General features: G+C 42.6%; 1 protein-coding gene across 1 annotated transcript in view; it reads right to left on the reverse strand.

Annotated features, from left to right (window-relative positions):
• LOC308171965 (ATP-dependent RNA helicase A protein-like) overlaps nt 1-23019 on the reverse strand; it is a gene marked incomplete at its 3' end in the record, with an annotated part of 60267 nt that overhangs the window by 20842 nt on the left and 16406 nt on the right. The window contains exons 18-20 of the mRNA XM_080546877.1: nt 22736-22809; nt 20181-20333; nt 19789-19949 (exon numbers count right to left, since the gene is read on the reverse strand). Of these exons, the coding sequence (XP_080403003.1) occupies nt 19789-19949; nt 20181-20333; nt 22736-22809 (388 nt within the window). The remainder of the gene's footprint in view (nt 1-19788; nt 19950-20180; nt 20334-22735; nt 22810-23019) is intronic.

Below are 23019 nucleotides of genomic sequence, written 5' to 3' on the forward strand. Positions count from 1 at the left end.
TGATGAGGGTCCTCCCTCAAGTATCAGACTGTAAAACTGATTATATTTCATTGACATATCACTATAGGTATAAATTCCATCCAAATTCAACTGTTTAGACTTTGTTTGCATCCACCAGTGCTCTCCTGCGCGCAATTGCTTTGCGCAACCGCCTCCATTCCACTCCGTTCCATATTATTTTATGTTAGAGACCTACCCAGGCCCCCCATCACAGAAAGGAAAAATGATGTGGCCCTCACAGAAAAAAGTTTGGGGACCCCTGGTCTATGGAATAGACCAGAAACAGTGGAACATGTTTTAATACACTGCCAAAAGTATCATAACGAAAGGCGTAGGTTTATTGCTCAGGTGGAGGAAAATAAAGAAGTATTTGAGATGAAATATATTTTACAGAGAAGGGAAGGGAAGATTTTAAAGTTGTTGTTTTTCTTTTTAGGGAAACAGGGCTTTTAAAAAGAATTTAAGTTAGTAAAGTTAAGAAGCAAGTCCTGTGCCACACTCCAGTCCAGCGGTGGCGGTAATACACCAAGTGGTTGTCAACCGCCAATTGAAAAAAAGAAGAAGAAGAAGAAGAAGAAGTTTACCGCACAGCTGATGCTGATTAATCAATTAAACCTGAGCTGTCTTCCTGGTGCTGTGCCGTGTGGAGCCTGTTGTTCAGGTAATGTTAAATGTGGTTTTAACTAATTATGTTATTACGTTTACAATTCATTACCTATTGGATATGTTTAGTAAATTAATTGATTTTTTGTTCGTCAATGTAACGTTATTTGCTGAGTTATGAAGCGAAGACGTCAGTCTCAGCTGTTAGCTAGCTATTTAGTTAGCTATTTAGCTAACGTTGGCGTTATTATAGTTATTATAGTTATGTCATTGTAACACGATGTAAGAAAAGTACTAGGTGACACCCGATTTTTGTCAGATATGCTCCAGTCAACACAGCTTGACCTTACTAAAGCTGTTGAGCTAATTGAAACACTACAACAGACTCTAAAAAACTATCGTACTGAGACATGAGTTTTGGATTGAAATACTCAACACCTGTGAAAGTTGTAACATTTCTACAACTCACACTCATAAGAGGGCAAGACGGATAACAAAGAAACTTAAAGGTAGTGTTATCACGTCTCCACTAGGACAGCACACAATACCAGACAGCAAAAAGTATTTTCTAACTAAAATATTTTATCCTGTCATTGATTGCATGATTGGTGAAATGCAAAGACGATTCTCTAGCTTTAACTGTCACATCATGCAGGGTATCCAGGCACTGAATCCATCCAGCAGCAGCTTTTTGAATGAGGAGGCAGTTAATCTTTTAGCAAATGCATATGGATCAAATGTAGATAACCTTAAACACGAACTGCAGCAGATTAGAAGATTGTTGGATCAACAAGCAACAAATGGAAAACAAAGTTAGTTAATTTTTTGGATCCATACAAGATGGTTTTCTTGGAGATGTTCAGATTATGTAAAATAGCTGTAGTATTGCCGGTCACCAGTGCAGCATGTGAGAGGAGTTTTTCAACTCTTAAAATAATAAAGAATCACCTGCGCTCTACCATGGCAGAGAATAGATTAACAAGTATTGCAGTTCTCAGCATTGAGTCTAAACGTGCAAAAGCTCTGAATTTGGATGAGTTTGTGAAGCGATTTGCTGCACAGCATATTAGCAATCGTCGCATTCAGCTTTTGTAAATGTATTTATTTGTATTTTTTTATTATTCATTGTTTTAATAGCAGATTTTGTGGCAAGGCAAGTTTATTTGTATAGCACTTATACAACAGGGGCAATTCAAAGTGCTTTACATTATTTAAAAATACGTTTTTTAAAAATGTATGTAATTAGGAGGATTTTGAATTCAATTCTCTGAGAGACTGGTAGCCAGTGCAGGGATCTCAGGATTGGTGTAATGTGTTCAAAGTTCTTTGTTTTTGTTAGGACCCTAGCAGCGGTGTTTTGGATGAGCTGCAATTTACGAACAGCTCCTTTAGATAGGCCTGTTAGTAGACTACAATACTCAAGTCTACTCCAAACAAATGCATGGATGAGTTTTTCAAGGTCTTGCTTGGACATGAAACCTCTCATTCTTGTTTGTTCTGACGATCAAGTTCAGCGCGCATTGTTCATGTTCCTTGTTTATTGTCTCAGAATGAAAGAGATAATAAAATGTTTTTTTCTCCCACAAACCGATGTCTTTGTAATAATTTACTGGATGAGAGAGAAACCTGTACACACATGCACACACTAGTTCTATATGTAGAACAGGCTGTAAGGGATGATAAATATACATAAATGTAAGACATTAAGATAGCCACTTATCAAAATGATGGCCACACTAAAATATCTGCTTGCCACCCCTTTGCCACCCCATGTATAAATCTCTAGAATCGCCACTGCTGATCTGACCGGCGACGAACCTTCTGTCATCACTCCTCAAACCGTCATGAGCAAAACTATTTTCAGCAGAGGGAAATTTCTCAGAAACAATCCCGACGACGACGACGACAACGTCGTCTTCGAAGATGATGATGATGATGATGATGGTTGTGAAGAGGAGGCTCACATGTTGCCCCAGATCTTCATCTCCCACCAGGCGCAGACGTACGACGAGCGGGTCGCCCTGTTCTGTGATCAGATAATCGCCAAGCAGCTTTCGGTGAGTCAGCTACCTTAGCTAGCTAGCATGGCTCTAACTTTGATAGAAGTAAAAACAATTTAACACATCGTGACGTTAGAATTATAAGGTTCTATCTCAATTTTTGTCAAAATGTACTTTTTTACATAATCTGATCCATTAGGTGTTTATTAATGCCTGTGTGGTGTTATTTTTTAAAATGTTGACATTTTTGAGTTAGTAATTCATAAAATACAAAGGTTCCATCTCACAAAACATAATAATGGAATGTAAAAACTTTGACGCTCAATATCTCTGAACTGCCCTAAACGGAGATAGAACCTTATCATTCTAAGCTCACGATATAATTGATAAACATCTCATTTGTCACTGAATGGACTTTTAGGCAGAAAAGGCGGATGCAGCGATCGCCGTGTACATCGTTGACAAACTGACCAGACAACAGTCTTCTTGGACCGCGGTGTGGAAAGTTGCCCCCGACCTCCTGATGCTTGATATTTTTGATGTCCATCTGGTCAACTGCGATGATATTCTCGGGGACCTGCCTTCCATCGGTGTGCTTGTCGAGGTATCAAGTGTTGTATTTACTTTGACTGAATCAAATTGAATAGCGGGGTGTGTGGCTGTTAGTGTACAAAGTCAGAGATAGATGACATTCGCTCGCAAGTTCGTTGCAACCTTAACTATGCTTAAGTGTCAGCAACACTTTCTTTGACAGGGGCTCCCTCTAGCGTTTGAAACAAAATACACAGTAGGCCACATTCAACTGTCAACCTCCAGTTGCAGTTCATGGTTGTTTGAAATATTAAGAACAATAAACACTTTATTTCATTATCTCCTCTAATTTGCATTATTATTATTGTAATTGTGTGTCTAGGTCAACTGTTTCACTATACCATGTGAAGACAAAATGGTCCCCTATCGAGGGTCTCATCTCTCGTCTCTGTCAGTCTCTGTGGCGGAACCATTCTTCTCCTCCAATATCACCAACCTGGACCTAGAGCATGTTGAAGAGGTCCTGAAGGAGCAAGATTACTTTGTGCCAATCTTGGATGTCTATCCTGTACAAGGGTTGGGCCCTGCTGTGGATAGCATTGCAGAGTGCCTGGAAAATGCAAGGTAAATACTAGGGGGCGGCAGTGGCTCAGGAGGTAGAGCCGGCGTCTAAGGTTGGCAGTTCGGCGGTTCAAACCATGGCTGGTTATGTGTCACGGTGTCCTTGAGCAAGGGTCGCCAGGGTCGCCATCTATGGCCGCATAAAATAACAAATTCCAACAATTGACTGACAACTTGATTGCATGGCAATAAAACGTTTTTTTTTTTTTTTACTTTGTATTATTATTACTATTGAGGATATCTGAACATTGAAACCCCAAGGTTTGCCAGAAACAGATAAGCCTGGTCTTTGACTACATACAAATCTAAATAGAAAACCTAAATTGGAGGTTGCATTTTAGTCTAGATTTAGGCTTACGGCTTTAGTTTAGGCTTAATCTGTGTCTAGGTCCTCTGCAGCTCATCCAGAATGCTGCCTCCAGTCTGGTGTTCAATCTCCCCAAATTCTCCCATGTATTTGTCGCTTTGGACAAAGGTGTCTGCTACATGCCAACAATGTAAATGTAATGCAGTGTAGGTCAGCTTTTGACACCTGAGATCTTGTGCACAGAATTCTTGCAGGTTAGAGTACAGCCTGTATGAATCTCTCTGCTGCAGGTTTTTCTACGATTTGAGACTGGGACGAGTGTGAGGAGTACGCTGGGCTCATTGAGAAACGCCTTCAGCTGTGAGTAATAACCATGTTTACTATGCATGCAATTGGAAATATGACTCTGTCTGTGTTTCTTTGACATACCTTGATTATATAATCATCATTGACAATTGGTTGTGATTATTTCTCAGTTTGGTATTTCACTTTGTGGTAAAATTATTATTATCTTCACAAAATATAATGTTAAAGTGACATTGACACCATTGGCGGTATTCTGATTAATACACAACATCGTCTGTATATATTAGTTCATAATTAGTGTATAATTCGTTCATTGATGTTCGTGCTGAATCAAAGAATAAAGACCACTTCAGGGCAGGACACTTCATGCTCTGTTCCAGCTACTACGACATCCAGGATGGAACCATTACATTTGTTGTCCTGTTGACCCTCTCTCTTGGTTCCAGATGGGCACAGGTGGGGGTGATCATCCTAATTGTCCCAGGAACCATAAGAGGGGGTCAAATTGATGGACTCGCTCTCTTCCTGGTCGACCAGCAGCCTTTTTGGTTGTTGTTACTATTTACTTTAACATTATTTCCATTTAACATATTATTCTTTAATAAATCTCCTGTTATTGTTATCCATGTGTCGTCTCCCTTTTTGTCACCTTGTCAAGAGCCAGGCAAGCGTAACATCGGCCGACAGCGGTACTTGACTCGAGAACTGCTGTGCTAACTGTGTTTGTTGCACCCTATGTACAGTTCACTTTACAGTTCGCTTAATATTGTCATGTTTTTTGCACTGGCTCCATAACAAGCATTGTAATAATTGAAAATATTTACATTAAAATAATACTGTTAAAATTCCTCGTGGCTCTTTCATTGTGCACACCAAACATCATTAACAGACAACAGGTAGTGGTTGGAAAAAACAAGTTTTAATCAACAGAATCTTCTAATGGCAGCAGACCTGGTCTTTGAGTTAGTACCCCACTCTGGCCAGGCCCACAAGATGACATGAAATCAAGTTTAACATAATATACAAAAAGACATATAGTCTCGACTCTAAAAAGTCTAGAGAATATAGTTCATGACAATATTTTGGGATTTTAATAAGTGTCTTGATGCTCAATATGTTCTGACATGGTACAGTATAAATGTCCTCATCTACGGGACAATAAAGTTATGAACATTTTGAATAGGAAGTAAATAAAACTTCCCTACATGACTGAAATGTCCTAATAACCAACACAGAAGAATCAGTTAATGTGACGCCTTACAAACAGGACATGAGACCTACTTCGACTAACACCCACTCCTCACCCTCACCACCCGCCCCTGTTGCCTCCTCTGTAACCACCACCACCACCACCACCACCTCCACCTCCACCGTATCCTCCTCCTCCTCCTCCACCATAACCTCCTCCTCCTCTGTATCCTCCTCCCCCACCGTAACCACCTCCACCCCTGTATCCTCCACCTCCCCTGTACCCGCCTCCTCCACCCTGGTAACCTCCTCCCCGACCTCTGTACCCCCCACCACCACCACCACCGCCGCCGTCAAACCTCGCCATCTTAGGAGGCCGTGGGCCATCTCCAAACCTGGAGGGAGACAGATAGAGAAGGACAGACAGAGAAATACAGAGACATACAGAGATACAGAGACAGAGAGAAATCGGTTATTTCCTGTACTCATAACAGACACATACTACCAGGGGTGCAAACTGGCGATGGTCCAAAAAGGTGACACTTTTTTTTTGCCCGTAGATGGTTAGCTCTATCATTAACAGTGGTCTAACAATGATTAACAGTGGTCTAACAACAGTTTAACAATCACTAAATACTTATAATGATCATCTAATTATGTGTAGTTATGTGTTTCTAGCATGTCGATGTTCTATCAGGTAAATTCGCTAGACCTAACCTCCATACCCTGGTTCAGAAGAAGAAATCAGTCCTTCGTCACTTACATCGTCGTCCTCGATGAAACTTTTAGGTGGATTGGTTACCCTAGCCTAGATGGTCTTTGTGACATTTCACAATCACAAACATATACACAGAAACTCACTAAAGTATAAAACACCGCTAAAATACTGCTTCTCTTCAAATCACTCCATGACACTTTGAGTTCAGTGCATTTGTTTTTTTGGTGAACTACCGTAATAACCCTAAATGGCTAGAGAGTGCAACTTCTGTGCTTTCAGAAACTGTTGGATTTTTTTCGATTGCACATATAGTTCATGAATTACGATAGTTTGAACGAACCCTGTAAATTCCTGTTGAGAAGTTATCGCAACATAGAAATAACTTCTATGTTATTTTATTTGATTACTTCTTATGTTTCTACTTCCATCTTAAGAACTTTTTTTTTTTTTTTTTGGAACTTAGTTTTTATTTCAGTTTCAACAACTTGTACAATCATGTCATGTTTTGTCTACAATTCTTTCCATTCTTATAGCTGTACACATATGGTCCATGGATGTGGTTCAAAGCATGACACACAAAGCAAAAAAGAGCGATCAACAAAAACATTGAGATGTCAATGACGGAATAAAATTAAAGATTTTGAAAAGAAAGAAAGAAAAAGGGTAGGGTCGGGGGGGGTTGGGTCAGGTGGGGGTTGTGTATGTGTGTGTGTGTGTGTATGTGTGTGTGTGAATGCAATGCAGGCATATATCTATGTGTAGTGATATGAAGTGAGTCTAGAATACAGAAATATACGAGTCGAGATGTGTGGAGGGGTTCACTGTATTAATATGGACATAACCGGGCTCCATCTTTTAATAAATAGATGTTTCTGGAGTCTCAGAGTGTATGTTATTTGTTCCATCTGGTAGATTTCCCATACTTTCTCTGTCCACATATTGTATGTAGGGGGGTCTGGTTTTAACCACTTAATTGTAATGCATTTAATTGCTGCCGTTAGTAATATTTGTAAGAGATATATTCTTGCCCTTCCATCAATGCCTTCAGGTATAACTCCCAGTAGTGCCATCTTTGGATCTTTGGTAAATTTTTGGTGGAATACTGCTTCAAGGGCCTCAAACACCTCTTCCCAAAATGTTCTTAATTTGGGGCATGACCAGAATATGTGGGTGTGGTTGCCAATTTGCGTACTGCAATTTCTCCAACATTTATTTGAGTGTGTTGGGCCCATTTTAGCCATTATTTCTGGGGTTCTAAAGAATCTCATAACCACTTTCCATTTGAATTCCCTCCATGTATTTGAATTGGTCACTAAGTGTGCTTCAGTGCATATTTCCTCCCATATGTCCTGTGATATGTCAGTATTCATTTCAGTTTCCCATCTCTCTTTCCTCTGTAGTGTATTATTCAAATCCATGGATAGAAACCTTTGGTAAAGGTCACCTATAATTTTCTTATTCTCGTTTCCTTTTTGCAGCTTTATCAAGAACTCTTCGATTTCAGTGGGCTCCAAGACTTTATTCCATTCTCTATGTTTTGTTAGGAAGCTTCTTAATTGTAGATATCTGAAAAAGTCTGTGTTAGGGAGCCTAAATTCCTCTCTTAACTGTTCAAATGATTTAAGGCTACCGTCTTTATGGAGTTGGTGCAAGTTAGTAAGTCCATGATCCGACCAATTTCTAAACCCTATATCTGTATTGGAGGGTTCGAAATTTTTCATAAGACCAATATTGGATAATGCTGAGATTGCCTTAGGTAAGCCAAATGACAGTTTTATTTTCCTCCAAATCTTTAGTGTGACTCTGGTCCATTCACCTAGTTGAGTTTCCTTTAGAGGGACATCTATGAAAGGCAAGGTCTGTAAGGGCATCGAACATAAACTTTTTTCAATGTTGAGCCATCGTGTATATGAAGAGTCTTGGATCCATGCTGTTAGAGGCTTTAGCTGGGCCGCCCAGAAGTAGTATCTTAGGTTTGGGAGTTTCAGCCCACCATATGGTTTAGATAGTTGTAGTGTTTTAAGTCTGATTCTTGGGCGCCTTCCTTGCCATATGAATTTGGAGATGAGTCTATCCCACTTATCAAATGTGGATTTGGGGATATCGATGGGTAGCATCTGGAACAGGTATAGAAGCCTAGGCAGCACATTCATGCGTACACTCTCAATACGGCCCAATAGAGACAGGGGAAGTGTTGACCAGCGGTCTAGATCTTTACTGATATTTTGGATTATGCTTTTGTAATTTGCATCACTTAGGTTTTCTAACAGTGAGGGGATTTGAATGCCAAGATATTTAATACCATCCTTGGGCCATTTAAACTCACTCTGGAATTTGATAGTTTGTGGAATTCTACCTCCTATGTCCATAGCCATTGTTTTATCAACATTTACTTTATAACCCGAGAAGTATCCATAGTTGGAAATAAGATCTTTTAGGCGTGGGATTGTTGTTGCAGGTTCAGTTAGATAAAGAAGCACGTCATCTGCATACAATGATAATTTATGTTGTTCCTCATTTATTGTCAGTCCCTTTATGTTGTCGTCGTCTCTAATGAGCTGTGCCAGTGGTTCAATACTGATATCAAACAGCAGGGGCGACAAAGAGCACCCCTGCCTGCAACCCCGTTCTAGAGTAAATCGGTCCGACAGAAATCCATTCACTTTTACAGCAGCTTGTGGATTTGAATATAGTGTTTGAATCCATTTTATAAAATTGGGGCCAAATTTGAGTCGTTTTAGAGTTTGAAATAGGTATTGCCAAGATACTCGATCGAATGCCTTCTGGGCATCGAGGGATAATATCATTGCTTCTTCCTCCTTAACTTTAGGGTGAGTCATAATATTTAGTAATCTTCTTATGTTGTCCCCGTAGTATCTTCCCTTTATAAACCCGGTCTGATCGGGGTGGATAACTTGTGTGATAATTTTATTGACGCGTCTTGCTAGGATGGCTGTTAATATACGTAGGTCGGTGCATAAAAGTGAGATGGGTCTGTATGATTGGCATTGGGTGGGGTCCTTGCCCTCTTTATGTATTACAACTATTGTTGCGTCCCTCCATGAGGGGGCCGTGGTTCCAGATTGCAATGTATGGTGGTATGCTTTTAGCAATAAGGGACATACTGTCTCTTTAAATGTTTTATAGAATTCATTACTAAACCCATCCGGTCCAGGACTTTTATTGTTTTTTAGTGTAGAGATCACTTCTTGTATTTCCCATTCTTCAATTGGTTCATCTAGTTCTTTTGCCATAGGTTCAGATAGCTCTTTTAGTTTGATGTCTTTCAGAAATGCTGTCAATTCATTATCATCTGTGCAGGTGTCCGTATTTTTGTAAAGAGATTTATAAAATTCTGCAAAAGACCTTGAGATTTCATCAGGTTTTGTGAGAGTCGAGTTATGAGTTTTTAATTTCTGTACTATATTCGATGATTGTTGTTTTTTTAGTCTTAGTGCTAATAATCTACTTGCTCTGTTTCCATTTTCATAATATTTTTGGTTGGTAAACCTTAAATTGCCCTCAATCTTTTCAGTGATTAGGCTATTTAGATCCCTGCGTGCTTGTTTGAGAGCATTAAGTAGATTGGAGGTTGGTGTTCTTTTATGCTGTTGTTCAAGCAGCCTTATTTTATCCTCTAATTCTCCTTGTTTTGCTTCTCTATTCTTTTTTTTCGCGCTCGCGTATGAGATAATGCGACCTCTAATGTATGCCTTAGCACAGTCCCATAGGATGAGAGGTGATATTTCAGGTGAGTCGTTAGTTTCTAGGTAATACTTTAGTTCAGTTGTTACAAATGTGATAAATTCCTCATCATTTAGAAGTGATGTATTTAATCTCCATTGTTTGGTTTTTGGCCTGTGACCTATGTTCCATGATAATGCAAGAGGTGCATGATCAGATAGAGTAATTGGTAAGATCTTTATGTCTTCTATCCTGTGTAGTTCTGCTTTGGGTGTAAAGAAATAATCAATTCTCGAATAAGATGAATGTCTGTGCGAGTAGAAAGTAAAATCTCTTCCTTTAGGGAATCTGCTTCTCCAAACGTCCACTAGGCCTGATTCTATCGACAAGTGTTTAAGCATTCTACTCATTCTAGAAGTGGGAGTTTTGGAGGTAGGTTGTCTATCCATTAGCTGGGACATAACACAGTTGAAGTCTCCTCCCAACAGTAGGATACCGGAGCTGTGTTGTATTGCTGTGTTAATGACTGTGCTAATGAAGCCAGGCTCATCCTCATTTGGAGCATATATGTTCATGAGGGATACATGTATCCCATCTATAGATCCATTCACTAAAATGAATCTTCCCTCAATGTCCTTGTGGACCGTTGTTGGTGTAAAGTTAACCTGCCTATGTATCAATATAGCCACTCCTCTCTTTCTACCTGACTGATGTGATGAGTAGAACACGCTGTCTGCCCAGGATTTCTTTAGTTTCTCATGTTCCATATCCGACAGGTGGGTCTCCTGTAGGAATGCTATCTGACAGTTGGCTCTTTTTAGCTGATTAAGGATTTTCTTTCGTTTTATAGGATTGTGAAGGCCTTTAACGTTATAGCTTATGACATTAAGTGATCCCATGGTTCAGAGTAAGAATTAGGGAGGATCTTAATTTTACCTGTAGGCATGGTGATGGCAAGGATAGGCACATGAATAGGAGAAGATTGTGAACTGCATGTAGTACAGTGTCTATGTGTGTGATTGTGTGAGTGTGGGTGTGTGGATATATGAGGGGTGGGTATGGGTAGGAGGTGTGGGGGAGTTGGGGAGTACATATAAGGGAAAAAAACAAAATAATGCAAGAGAAAACAAAATACATAAACATACACGTTGCTCTTATTCTTCCGGTATGATCCCTGTGGAACAGTGGGATCTGAACATAGAAATAAAAATGAAAAATCCGGACACTCAACCGACATGAGTGTCTGGACAGACTTTTGGGACATGGTCCCAGGCTGCGAGTCTGAACAGGCAGCTGTGCGAACGACCTTTAAGAGGGTTCGCCTTTGCTTGGTTATAGTACCAAACAGAATAGCTAGGAGTAGTTTGTTAACATTTCAGGCTCCCGTCGAACCTTGAGGTAAAACAAATTAACCTTAATTTCGACATTGTCGAATATATTTTACATTGTATATGTGTATATAAAGAAATAAGAGTAATAATAATGATGTCTAGAGGCAGAAATAAATAAAAGGATCGGAGAGAAGCATTAACGCAGTGGAAATTAAGAAACAAATAAAAACAGTCTCCTGGTCAGGTAATTTTAACTTCCCTGCCCCTTATGAATAAACAGATAGATTATTTCCCCCTTGGGGTAAGTTTTAAATTGAACTAACATATGTCCAGTCTCCTTCAACACTTGCATATAAACTGCTGTGAAGAACTACAATAACAACAAAGGGGTGGCATTGACGATGGTAATATATTTAAGCAGATATCGTCCCGTCAAAGTTGGTCTTGTAATGCCACTGAGACCCACTGGTCTGTGGCTGGGGGAGACCTACCCTGAACCTGTTGCCGGCATGACGTTCTTCTTAACGTAGTCCATCGCTTTGTCTGCATCTGTGAATTCCTTTTCTTCTCCGTTGTGTGTGATGCGGAGTCGGGCTGGAAACAGTATACCATACCGAATGCCCTGACGGTTGCGCAGCAGCTTCCTGACCTCCGTGAACGCAGCCCTGGCCCTGGCGACGTTGGCAGCATAATCCGGAAAGATGGCGATGGTCTGCCCGTTGACCCGGAGAGGAGCTCGAGTGCGCGCACAGCTCAGCACCTCGACGCAGTCCTGGTAGTAATGGAGTTTAGCAATGATGGCGCGTGGTTTCCCCTCCGGTCTCCTCGGAGCCAGGGTTCTGTGTGAACGATCCACAAGCACATCTCTATCCAGTTGTAGCACTTCCTTCAGTAGTTTCGAGACCGATGCAGTAGAGCATGATCCATTCGTCTCGGCCACCCCTAGTATTCTGATGTTGCATCTCCTCATTCTTCCCTCCATGTCGTCGCATCTCTCTCTGAGCCCGGTTACCTCTGCTTTCAAGCCCGTCACCGTAGTCCGCAGGTCCACCACCTCGTCCGACCACGTTGACAGGCCGCCCTCCACCTCCGTGATTGTAGCCTTTATTTGGTCAATCTCAGACTTAACCGCCGCAGTATTGTTAATGATTTCCGATTTTACTGCTTGAAGTTCACTTTTAATATAGTTGAAATCTTCGGCTAGTGCATTTTTAATCTCTGTCTTTATCACCTCGGCAATGTCGGATTTCAGCGAGAGGAGGATCTCTGTTTTCAGCGCTACAGCGTCCATCACTGGGCTGTCTGTCCGGGGCGGAACCGTCTGAGCCGGGGTAGCTGTGGGACTCGGCGTCGCGGTGGCTTTTGGCCTAGTAGTGGACGGAGTGTACTTATATTTGCGCAGATTTGCAGCCATTGACCCCTAAATACACAGACTTTTGATTTTAGGAATATGTTAGAGACAGGTTTCCCAGTATTTTGTAATGTAGAAAGCTTATTAAATTAAATAAAACAAAAGTCCGACGGGAGCTCAAGCGAAACACGTTCTACTCCATTGCCCGCCCACCGGAAGACCTTAAGAACTTTTTAAGACGTTTTATTTCAACTGCAGCAGAGTTTAGCTGACAGGAAGATGTTAGCTTGGGCATCATGTGACTTGGATGAGATGAGATGTAGACCCCCCCCCCCCCAAATATTTTTTTTGCAGATCTGCATGATTCACGTAGGTCACCTATTTTGAGGTAAAAACGGCGAATTTCACCTAAAGGTGACAAGTTTGCACCACTGACTACACTACTGAACATGACATCACTTAACTCCAGACAAGACATTCCCGCCCCCCTGTTCTAGGCTGGTTTTAGAGCCAATGTTGATCATCTACACAGAAGACGCTGCTAATCCATTATTGCCATTTCATACACTATGTCTGGCTGGCCTGCGGGGGTTTATCAGACTATAGCCCTGCCTCAGAAACAACCGTATGCTCCTCACCGATACCTCAGATCAGAATCACAATCGCTTTTGTTACATCCCAGTGTACAAGTACACAAGAGTAACATTCTTTGGCTTTGCTTCCTCAACATTATATTGCAGCAGATCACAATAATAAAGTACAGTAATAATAAGTGATATAGTAAGTACTAATAAAGTAATAAAGTGATAGTAGTACCAGTCGTACTACAGTGGATTCATCAGGGCAAAATACAATACAATACAATGCAAGTAGTCCGAATATATGTATTATTGTAGTGTGCATGGGGTTGGTTTGGGGGGGGGTAGTCTTTTGTTTTTTTTACCAGTGTATTTCTCCAGCAACCTACCTACCGATCTTAATGCCTACAGATCTACACTGGGTTGTTTCAACACAGGGCCTATCATAATTGCCGATTCCCAGAGAGCTGAGAAGGAACTCTACTCCGACCACGTGTGGTGGTCATCTGGTCGTACCGTGCGTTGTTGGCCATAAGGTTCAGCCCTGCGGCCGAGGGCTTGGAGATCTGCCGTATGAGGTTGAGCAGGCGCTCGTTGGTGGGGTCCAGCTGCCTGATGTACTCAGGGTCTTTGCTGACCTCCACCACCAGGGCCTCCATGCCGGCCCGCAGCGCCGCGATGCCCCCAGACACCCCGTGGGGAACCTGCAGCTTGATCCTGGGAGGAGGAAGCTTATTATTGGATTTGATTGATTGATTGATTGAAAACTTTATTAGAAGATTTGCAGAAGTAGGTACATGAAAGTACATATTACATACAAGGTCAACTAACAGGATAAAAACCCAAGAAAGCCACTGGCTTATTTCAATTGGGGTCCTTGATTCTCAATTCATCGTTACATGTAAGACAGACAAAAAAAACTAGTACGATTGATCCTTTATCTGTACAGGAAGATCTGACTGAGACCTGAGTCTGTTTTACAGAAGAGTCTTGTAAGACCTGTTACAAGTACATGGCATGACAGGGAATACCATCAAATAAACATCCTGACAGACATAAATATTAGTAAGAGATAAATATCATTGTAAAAATGTTGTTATCATAAATGGTCTAAGACTGTCCATGCTTGACCGTGAGGATATTCAGGTTTGATCAGAAAAGCCGCCCCCCCTACACACACACACACACTCCAATGAACAACCCCCCCCCCCCCTCCATAACTATACATATCCTATTTTGTCTACAATATCAAGTTTTGCACTGTCACAATTTGAACTTCTGGTTAGATGCTAAACTGCCTTTTGTTGTCTGGTACTTGTACTCGGCAATGACAATAAAGTTGAATCTAATCTAATCTAATGTATGTCAAATATTGGCAGGGTAAAAAACGATCCATTCCAGGATTGCACCAGTTAAAAAGCCACTGACCAGTCATCCAGCTCGGTGACGTCTCCGGTGGAGGTGATCTTCTTGGAGGCGAACAGGATGAGCTGCAGAGGGCTGACCAGCGTCATCCCCTTGGCTGAGATCGCTCGAGTACGGATCTGATTGGACAAAAATTAGACCCGAGAAATTAGACCAGTGATGACACGTTGATACAGCTCAGGGCGCCAATTACTGTGTATATTTCAACGACAACACATCATGACACACTGGATGTTAAACATGAGAAATGTAGTCAACGTCATAGTTGAAAGCTCTAAGAGAGAACATAAAGGTCCAAAATGTGCGGAGAGAAAAAGGATGAAACAAATATAAATAAACACCTTTTCCGAAAAGACAAAGAAGGGCGATGGGTAGGTCATGTCCTGGCTGCTGAAGGGACAGTTGACGGAGGACTTGTGTATGAGGGCGTTGCGGCCCTCGGTGGTGAGGATCTTCCTCTTCTCCTTGTGGTAACACACGTTGGGGTAGGAGCCGAAGGTCAGCAGGGAGATGACCACGTCCAGGTTGTTGTCGGGGCCGACGTTGTTGAACATCTGAGTCATCAGACACTCTGCAGCCGCCACGTCAAACCACACATAACAACAGGAAGTGGAACAGTATAAACGTGAGACAGACTGCTGTGCTATGAATGAATTTAACTGTACAACTAAAACAAAACAACTTTGTTTTAGCTGTCTTTGTTTTAGTTCTCTATTTTTCCAGTTTTACAATGACAACAGTGTAGTAGATTTATTATTATAGTAGATTTATTATATTATTATTATCATTATTATTAATAATAATAATAATAATAATAATAATAATAATAGTGAATTTATAACACTTTTCTCATCCCTGTAATACACTACATTCTATGGAGAGAACAGGAATAGATATATAAATACAAATGAACACAAAAACATAGTCAGTAAAAACAACAATAAAAAATAGTTTAAAAAGCAATGTTTAAAAAGACGGGTTTTGAGGGATCATTTGAAGGATTATCCCGATGCCGTTGTGGTTGTTCATGTATACCGTACCTTCGGGGAAGCCAGAGTTGATGAGGATGTCCTTCAGCTGGACCTTGGCCTCCCAGGTCATCCTCAGGGTGGACATGTTGAGCCTCTTATGGTCACAGAACCGGGCCTCCGCGTCCTCTCCGCCCATCCTGCAACCACAGCACCACTTAACAAGGCTCCCTGCCACTGCCACTGCCACACACCTCCACTACAGCACCACTTAACAAGGCTCCCTGCCACTGCCACTGCCACACACCTCCACTACAGCACCACTTAACAAGGCTCCCTGCCACTGCCACTGCCACACACCTCCACTACAGCACCACTTAACAAGGCTCCCTGCCACTGCCACTGCCACACACCTCCACTACAGGGCAGGATGGTGGAGGGCAGGGCTCACTGTAATGCATGGATTGGAATGAGGACTGAGGACTTCCTGCATGGAAGGGAACGAGAACTTCCTCATTCCATTCCGTTCCATGCATCACAGCGAGCCCTGTCTTCTGATTTCCACCTCCTCTGTTCATTTGTCATTCCTTGAGTGTGAGTTATGAGTGTGAGTTTTGAGGGCCCGAACACAAGCAAGGGTTAGGTGCCCTGCTCTGAAGGCTCTAGACCAGTGGTCTTCAACCGGGGGTCCGCGACCCCTAGGGGGTCCGCAGAGGTACTGCAGGGGGTCCGCCAATTTTTTTCAGAATAATTTACAATTTTCACCTAAATAATTTGTGACAATTAAAAAATATAACAAAAGTTATATTGAGTAAACTACAAGCATCAATAGGCAATAATAAGCTACTTTTGACGAAAAACTATTTACAAAATAAATTATTCCCATGGAGCAGAATCGAACGTTAGCCGTTATAGCAAGCTAGGTGTTGCGAACAACAGAACATGAACAGCGGAACAGAACAACAGAACTACATTGAAGTAATAGTCAATAATTAGCATATCGTTAGCAATCAATATTTAGCATAACAATACTAAAAGTAAAAACAATATATTATTAGTTACTACTATTAATTAGTGAAGCAGGATGGATACATTTGTAACAGTAACGAGACCTCGAGCTCGAGATCCAACGGCTACTCCTTCCACCTCGGCCCCAGCAGCGCCTGCCCCAGGGGCAGATAAACGCAAAAGAGAAAAGGCCCGAAAATATTCAGAAGTGTACCTAAAGTTTGGATTTACTTTCAAAGAAACCGAAGGAGTGGAATTGCCGGTGTGTGTTGTTTGTGCGGCGACGCTCTCAAACGAAAGCATGAAGCCATCAAAGCTGCAACGACACTTGGAGACGAATCATGGCCACTCACAAGATAGAGCACTGGACTACTTTCAGGCTCGTCTGCACTCTCTCCAAGGCCAACAGACAATGATAAGAAAATCTGCGAAAGTCGGTGAGCTTGCTTTGAAAGCTCTTCGCGTTGCCCAGTGTAAAAAACCATACACAATTGCAGAAGATTTGATATTGCCTGCGGCCACTGATATGTGCAAGACCATGTTTGGGAATGATGGATATGCAGAAAAGTTGAAGACTATCCCGTTGTCAGACACAACAATTGCTCGGCGAATTGGTGAAATGGCATCGGATGTGAGGGTGCAGTTAATTGAGAAATTACAAACGGCGGAGGCATTTGCACTCCAGTTGGATGAATCAGTGGACATGTCCAAAGACGCACATCTCTTGGCATTTGTGCGCTTTGTTGACCAAGACGAAATGTGTGAAGAGTTCTTGTTTTGTAAGAAGCTTCCTGAACGCACAAGTGCTGAAATTTTCAAAGTGATTGATGACTTTTTCGGTGAAAATGACTTAAGTTGGGCAAAGTGTGTCGCGGTGTGTACCGACGGTGCGCGCGCTATGACTGGGCAAAAGAGTGGACTGATGGCGCTTGTCAGAAAAGTCGCCCCCAAAGTGATGTGGACTCACTGCATGCTGCACAGAGAATCCCTCGCCGCTAAAGAAATGAGTGCTGAGTTTGCCGATGTTATGGACACTGTTGTAAAGGCTGTAAATGTTATTAAGAAGAGTGCCCTACAAACTCGCCTCTTCGCTTCTTTATGCGCCGCTACAGGAGAGGAACACACTTAAAATGTTTTATTACATGTGGGGGTCCCTGTTCTGGTTGTCTTTCGTCCAAGGGGTCCTTGGGCTGAAAAAGGTTGAAGACCCCTGCTCTAGACCCACCTGACTTCGTCCCAGGCCTGGAAGACGGACAGCAGGGCCACGTGGTCGGAGAAGCGCGTCCCCGCGTAGTTCCTGTGGGCGAAGCCGAGCCGCCGGCCCTCGCTGACGAAGGGCTCCGGGAAACAGGTGGCCGCCGAGATCGTGCACACGGCATCACCCACACTGGAGGCCAGGAGAGACCAGGAGAGACCAGGGGGAGAGGAGACCAGGACATGTTAAACATAATTTGCAGTACAGGCCCTGTCTATGGTGGGGTGTTGTTTTGACACCTAATCGTATGGAGAAACAAATCTGTCATAAGGGTAATATTATATCATAGATATATGATATATGATATTTGCTCTGCTCAGCACTATATGCTGAATTAAACTGGGGGCCCCTAGTGAATTGTACGGTACTGATTTCTCACTGAACTATTCATCTGAAATAAGGGGAAGGATTTGACTGAGTCCAGGTAGAATGTCTGATCCTACCTGAAGATGCAGCCCATGATCATCATCTTCCCCAGGCGAGGCTCGATGGGCAGCTTGGCCAGGATCCGGCCCAGAGGAGTCAACTCATCATTGGTGTCCAGAGCATCCAGTTCTATATGGAGACATGTCAACATCAGGTTCTACATGGAGACATGTCAACATCAGGTTCTACATGGAGACATGTCAACATCAGGTTCTACATGGAGACATGTCAACATCAGGTTCTACATTGAGACACGTCAACATCAGGTTCTACATGGAGACACGTCAACATCAGGTTCTACATGGAGACATGTCAACATCAGGTTCTACATGGAGACATGTCAACATCAGGTTCTACATGGAGACATGTCAACATCAGGTTCTACATGGAGACATGTCAACATCAGGTTCTACATGGAGACACGTCAACATCAGGTTCTACATGGAGACACGTCAACATCAGGTTCTACATGGAGACACGTCAACATCAGGTTCTACATGGAGACATGTCAACATCAGGTTCTACATGGAGACATGTCAACATCAGGTTCTACATGGAGACATGTCAACATCAGGTTCTACATGGAGACATGTCAACATCAGGTTCTACATGGAGACATGTCAACATCAGGTTCTACATGGAGACACGTCAACATCAGGTTCTACATGGGAACATATCAACATCCAGTTCTATATGGGAACATATCAACATCCGGTTCTACATGGGAACATAGAAACATCCAGTTCTACATGGAGACATGTCAAGATGCCATCAGTTCCAAGACGAGGACTTCCTAGATTCAATCATTTGTAATGATTCAAGAATGGATCTCTTCTAGAACTTCAGAGGAGAAAACATCCCATTCTTAGGCTGCGGTCGTAAATTCGCTCTGGAAATCTGATCAGCACTCATGGAATGCCTCTTGTCCAATCACGGATTGATGGCAGCTGCTGGACTGAAAAAATCAGGTGTAGTGCTGAGGCACAAATATGTACATTTCAAGCCTGCAAACTGCGACACTTTAAATAAATGTGCAATAACACTATTGTGCAATATGACAACCCTAGTCGTCTATCTGTACAGTATAGTATAGTGGATAGTGTACATAGCCTTTATTTATGTAAACCAGCTCCTTCCCTTCTTGTGATTTTTTAAAAAGTGTTTTCTTTTCTTTCCTAACACCAGGGGAGCCACCCCTCCTAAATTTCGTTGTTTGGTACCTGTACTGTAGCAATGACAATAAAGACCATTCATTCATTCAAATGACTTGGGTCCCTTTATGACGTTGAACCCAGTGTGCGCTACCGGCGCTCTCAGAGCAAATTTTACGAACGCAGCCTTGGTGTTGTTTCCAACAGCGAGGCTCTTCTCGAACCTCAGAGGAGAATACATTCCGTTCTCGGTATGGTTTTCCCAACAGTGAGGCTTGTTCTAGAGAACACTGAGAGAAGACGTTCTACTCCCAGGTCAAAGGTGAGAGAGCCGCACCTCTGAGCGTGTGCTCTGCCTCGATGACGGCGTCCAGCGGCGGGGGCTCGATGGCCTTGGACAGGAACTGTCCGATGGCTCCTAGTCTCAGCAGCTTGATGCTCAGCGCCACCTCGTGGAGAGGAGTACGGAAGATCTCCGGGGTCATATGGGTCTCCAGTCTAGAACGACAAGAAGACAGGGGCGGGTAAGAAGGAGGGGGAGGTACACCATTAACAACTACTGTAGAAAAGGAGGTTCTAGAGCATTCCAACAGGAGGTTGAGGGTCGTAAGGAAGAGAGAGGGAATTAAGTAGCATCTCTTCAGAGAGAGAGAGAGAGAGAGAACATCAAATTGTGCATCTCTTCAACAGGGTTCTAGAGCGTTCTGGTCGCAGGGCGGGGGTCCGTACTTGTCGAAGCGCGCTCGGCTGCAGAGGTGGAAGCAGAACCCGGCGCGTACCCGGCCGGCCCGGCCCTTCCTCTGCTCCAGGTTGGTCTTGGACGCCCACACGGTGGCGTAGTTGGTCATGTTGTTGTGAGACGTAAACAGCTTCACCTTCTGCCTGGGAAAAACAGGAAAGAGACCATGGTTAACTTCCTGTCAGTAAACGGCTTCACCTTCTGCCTGGAGAGGAAACAAGTTTCAAGTTCCATTTTTATTGTTACGTCACATCCAAGTGTATGAGAGTACCGTATTTTCCGCACTATAAGGCGCACTTAAAAGCCTTTAATTTTCAAAAAAAAACGACAGTGCGCCTTATATATGGATCAATTGGTTAATTGGTTGATCCATACTGGTTGTACACGGCGCTCAAGGCGCTCTGTCAAAATGTTTCAGTACGACTGGTAAACTACAAAGCCGCACCGCTTGCAGCATTACGGTAATCAGTAAACACCGGTACTGATGTGCTTACTCACAGTCCCACACCACAAGACCCCAAGTAAAGAAGACTAAACAGAGTTTCCGAGGGAACAAAGCGAGATGGCCACAGTTAGAGGACAAACTCGAACAGTGGGTTGTTGAACAGAGAGCAGCAAGTAGAAGCGTCTCTACAGTCACTATTCGAATGAAGGCAACAGCGCTAGCACGGGACATGAACATCGATGAATTTCGAGGCGGTCCTTACATGAATCTTGGTGCTTTCAACTTGAAGTTTTAAAGTACCCACTCGATATAATAAACAACAGTTTAACGATCACTAAACACTTATAATTTGTGTATTGGATTCATTATTCTCGTTTGCCGGAGGCTACCGGTAAGGGAGGGTTGACTTGTAAACATACTTTCGTTTTAGCTCGTGTTCAAAAGCAAGAACTGTGTGTTCATCTAGTTATGTGTAGTTATGTGTTTTTAGCATGTCGATGTTCTCCCAGCATGTTGTCATGTTATTAAAATACAGTTTAGACCTTCGTAGCGATGTGTTTTGTTAGCAGCGTTCGTAGCTGCGTTCAGAGTCACTTTTCTCCCATTCAGTGTTTGAGGTGAACCAACATTCAAATACGCCTGTCGTGTTCAATCTTTCTCTGATTTGAATGTATGACACATCATTTGAAAGCTTACAATCTGTAGTTTAAGCATGTGTAAAAACTGAAAAATTACGTTGCACATTTCACCAGGAGCTGTTACATATTGGTTGTTGGTTATAATTGTATAGCCTATTTGTTGTTTTCTGGTGTTGTTTTATTGTTTTGCTCTGTTTGTAGTCTACTTGATGTATTTTTATCAGCTGTTAAATCACCACAGCGGTTAATCCACTAATAGAGATAATAGCAGATTGAAAATGCTTGTAGCTAACTACTCTATATCTCGTGGTCGCAGCTATTGCGAATTGCTATTCACGCGAGTCAGCTGTGAATCACCGCAGGTCCTTGACGCTTGTTGCAAAAATGGATGACGAACGGCTGATACTTGAGGTGGAAAAATATATATTTTTGACAGTGGAGCAGGTAGAACGTTGACGGTGACAACGCTCAGGTGGAGCATGGACAACGGGAAGTTGACACAACACCGATGGAGAGGTGACGCAACGCAGTAGGTGGAGCTTGGGCGTAACGCAACCCCAGTCAAACGTTTGACTGCAGTATTCTATATTCTATTCTATGCGCCTTATAATCCGGTGCGCCCTGTATATGAAAACAGTTCTAAAATAGGCCATTCATTGAAGGTGCGCCTTATAATCCGGTGCGCCTTATAGTGCGGAAAATACGGTAACATTCTTAGGCTTCGGTTTCTTGACATCGCAGCACAAAGACTAATAAGGCAACTGTTGTAGTTGTATATCATTTAATACTGAGAATTGAAGTCTCTCTACATGTTGGCGAATCTAGCACTCAAGGAAGGCCCATTTCCTTCCTGTAAGAGATGTGCTAAGAACTGTGGCGCAGTGAATAATTCTGCCTGTGGACAGGGCCCATAACTTGTGCAACCTCCGATTTGTATAATATGATTGGTTCCCAATAATAGTGACCTCATGACCAAGGACAGTTCTATAAATATGAGTCCCGCCCAATGTTGGGGGCTTTTTGGTCTGCTACTTTCTCTCTGCGCTCATGTGACTTTGCTTAATAAAAGGCCTCTTTGGAGACAATTGATTTAAGCTCTTTGTGCTTTATACGTTTTACTCAATCTATTAAGACCATCCACAACACAACAAAGCAAGAAAACTCTAGATAAATAAAGTGACAGATAGTTTAGCAGACCATCAAGCCTGGTCAACATCCTGTCAGCATGCTTCCATCAGGGGAGGCAGGTGGAGGTAGAACATCGGAGGTCGGGCTCACTGCGATGCATGGAATGGAATATGGACGGTGTGTTTGATACCATTCCTTATTCCGTTCCATGCGTTACAACGATCCCCCCCTCCTCCGATGTTCTATCACCACCAGCCCCCCTGACCGCCACAGAGTACAACAGTAATGATGAATGCTGTAACAGCAACAATATTATTCGTCTTATGGGACTTACTTGCAAGAGTCGATCACATAGACGACGTCGTTGATGGTGATGCTGGTCTCTGCGATGTTGGTGGACAGAATCACCTGGAAAGACACGACAGGACACATCAGATAGAGCCTGTTGACCTTTGACAGGACACATCAGATAGAGTCTGTTGACCCCTGACAGGACACATCAGATAGAGCCTGTTGACCTTTGACAGGACACATCAGATAGAGCCTGTTGACCCCTGACAGGACACATCAGATAGAGTCTGTTGACCTTTGACAGGACACATCAGATAGAGCCTGTTG

This window comes from Nansenia antarctica (genome assembly GCF_963989245.1).
Source record: "Nansenia antarctica genome assembly, chromosome: 16".
Lineage (NCBI taxonomy): Eukaryota > Metazoa > Chordata > Actinopteri > Argentiniformes > Microstomatidae > Nansenia > Nansenia antarctica.